The following is a 1,961-nucleotide window of genomic DNA, read 5'->3' on the forward strand; positions in this document are numbered from 1 at the left end:
AATTGGAAGAAAATATTCTAGAAGAACTACTTAAAGTGAAGTAATATTTAAAATAATATTATCAATGATGTTATTCTGTCTTATGTCAATGCTATTTTGAGAAAAATTCTTCATATTGACTAAATACTGATATTCCAGTTTATTCTCTACTTATAATGCCACTTACTTCCAATGAGAAATTGAGGCAAGAAAAACGGAATAAAATAGACTCTTAATATGCACTTCTGATTATGTCTGTGCACATTATAAGTTAGAAGAAAATGTATGTTTTGCACAACAAGAGTATCACTGCTCCCTTTCATGAATTCATCCTGCTGGGTTTCCTGTGTAGCCAAGAAATAGAGATTCTCCTTTTTGTTTTATTCTCCATCATCTACATCTTGACCTTGTTGGGCAACAGTGCTATTATCTGTGCTGTGTGGTGGGACCAGCAACTCCACACTCCCATGTATATTTTATTGGCCAACTTCTCATTCCTGGAGATCTGCTACATCAATTCCAATGTGCCCAGCATGCTGTTCAACTTCCTATCCGAGACCAAGACCATCTCCTTTCATGGCTGTATCCTACAGTTCTACATCTTCCTCTCTCTTTGTGCCACAGAACTCTTCTTCCTGGCCCTCATGGCATTTGACAGATATGTTGCCATCTGCCGTCCATTGCACTACCCAACCATAATGACCAGGAAAGTCTGTGGAACCCTTGTGTCTGCTTCCTGGGTGGGTGGATTCTTATGGTTAGTCACACCTGCTGCTCTCATCTCCCAAGTTCCATTCTGTGGCTCAAATGTCATTGATCACTACCTCTGTGATCTTGGGGCAATGCTGGCCATATCATGTGTCCCTGTCCCCAAGACAGCTCTGACTTGTAGCACTTTCAGTGCTGTGATAACATTCATCACTTTGTTCTACATTCTTGTGTCCTACACTCTGGTACTTCGAGCTGTGGTTCAGGTTCCCAAAGGTTCAAGTAGGAGAAAAGCCTTCTCCACATGTACCTCCCACCTGATAGTTGTGTTCCTATTTTACGGCTCAGTCACAGTGATGTATGTAAGCCCAGGGGTGGCCAGTCAGCCTGGGCTGCAGAAGTTCTTGACCATGTTGTACTCAATTGCAACTCCACTTTTAAATCCTCTGATCTACAGCCTCAGGAATAAGGAGATGAAGGTTGCTCTGAAGAAAATTATGTGTAAATTTTAGAAGTAACTCCTGAATGGGAGACACTTTGGTGAGCTAAAGTTCCTTTTGAGGACTGTAGTAAAGAGTCAAGGAAAATTATACTTAAAAGTAATAAATGTTACTAGATCTAAAATAGATATTTCTAGAGGAGAATTTCTTAAAATTCAAAGTCTTCTCTATTATTTACTGATTGAGTGACTAGTTATTTAAATTGATATTTATGTTTTCCTAATTTTAACTGGAGATGACCAAGTTAAATCATATCTCCATCATAATGTTGGTAATATATTATCAGTAAAAACTGTACCAAAATTTATCATTACTTATTGTTGCCAAGTATGAATTTCAGGAGTTTCTTTTTTCCCAAACTTAAAAAATTATTTTTATTATTAAAGTATGATTCATATACAGTTTTATACTTGTTTTAGCTATACAAAATAGTAATTCAATATTTTTCTAGATAATGCTCAATTTAAAGTTGTTATAAAATAATGGCTATAGTTCCCTGTGTTGTGTAATATGTCTTTGTAGCTTATTTATTTAATACATAATAGTTGGTATCTCTTAATCTCCTTTTGTGTCTGTCTCCCCTTCCTTCTCTCTACTGGTAGCCACTAGTTTGTTCTCTGTATCTGTGAGTCTGTTTCTGTTTTGTTATATTCATTTGCTTGTTTTTAGATTCCACATATAGGTGATAACATACAGTATTTGTCTCTCTGTCTGACTTATTATACTGAGTGTAATACCCTCCAGTCCATCCATGTTGTAGCAAATGGCAGGGTT

The 1,961-nt window shown here is 36.7% G+C and overlaps 1 protein-coding gene across 1 annotated transcript; it reads left to right on the forward strand.

The window, feature by feature from the left end:
• Positions 1-260: 260 nt before the first annotated feature.
• LOC101120583 (olfactory receptor 11G2-like) lies at positions 261-1,199 on the forward strand. The gene has a single exon (XM_042253117.1). It carries the CDS (start codon positions 261-263, stop codon positions 1,197-1,199), a length of 939 nt encoding a protein of 312 aa, XP_042109051.1.
• Positions 1,200-1,961: the final 762 nt, after the last annotated feature.

Source organism: Ovis aries, chromosome 7 (assembly GCF_016772045.2).
Source record: "Ovis aries strain OAR_USU_Benz2616 breed Rambouillet chromosome 7, ARS-UI_Ramb_v3.0, whole genome shotgun sequence".
Classification (NCBI taxonomy): Eukaryota; Metazoa; Chordata; class Mammalia; order Artiodactyla; family Bovidae; genus Ovis; species Ovis aries.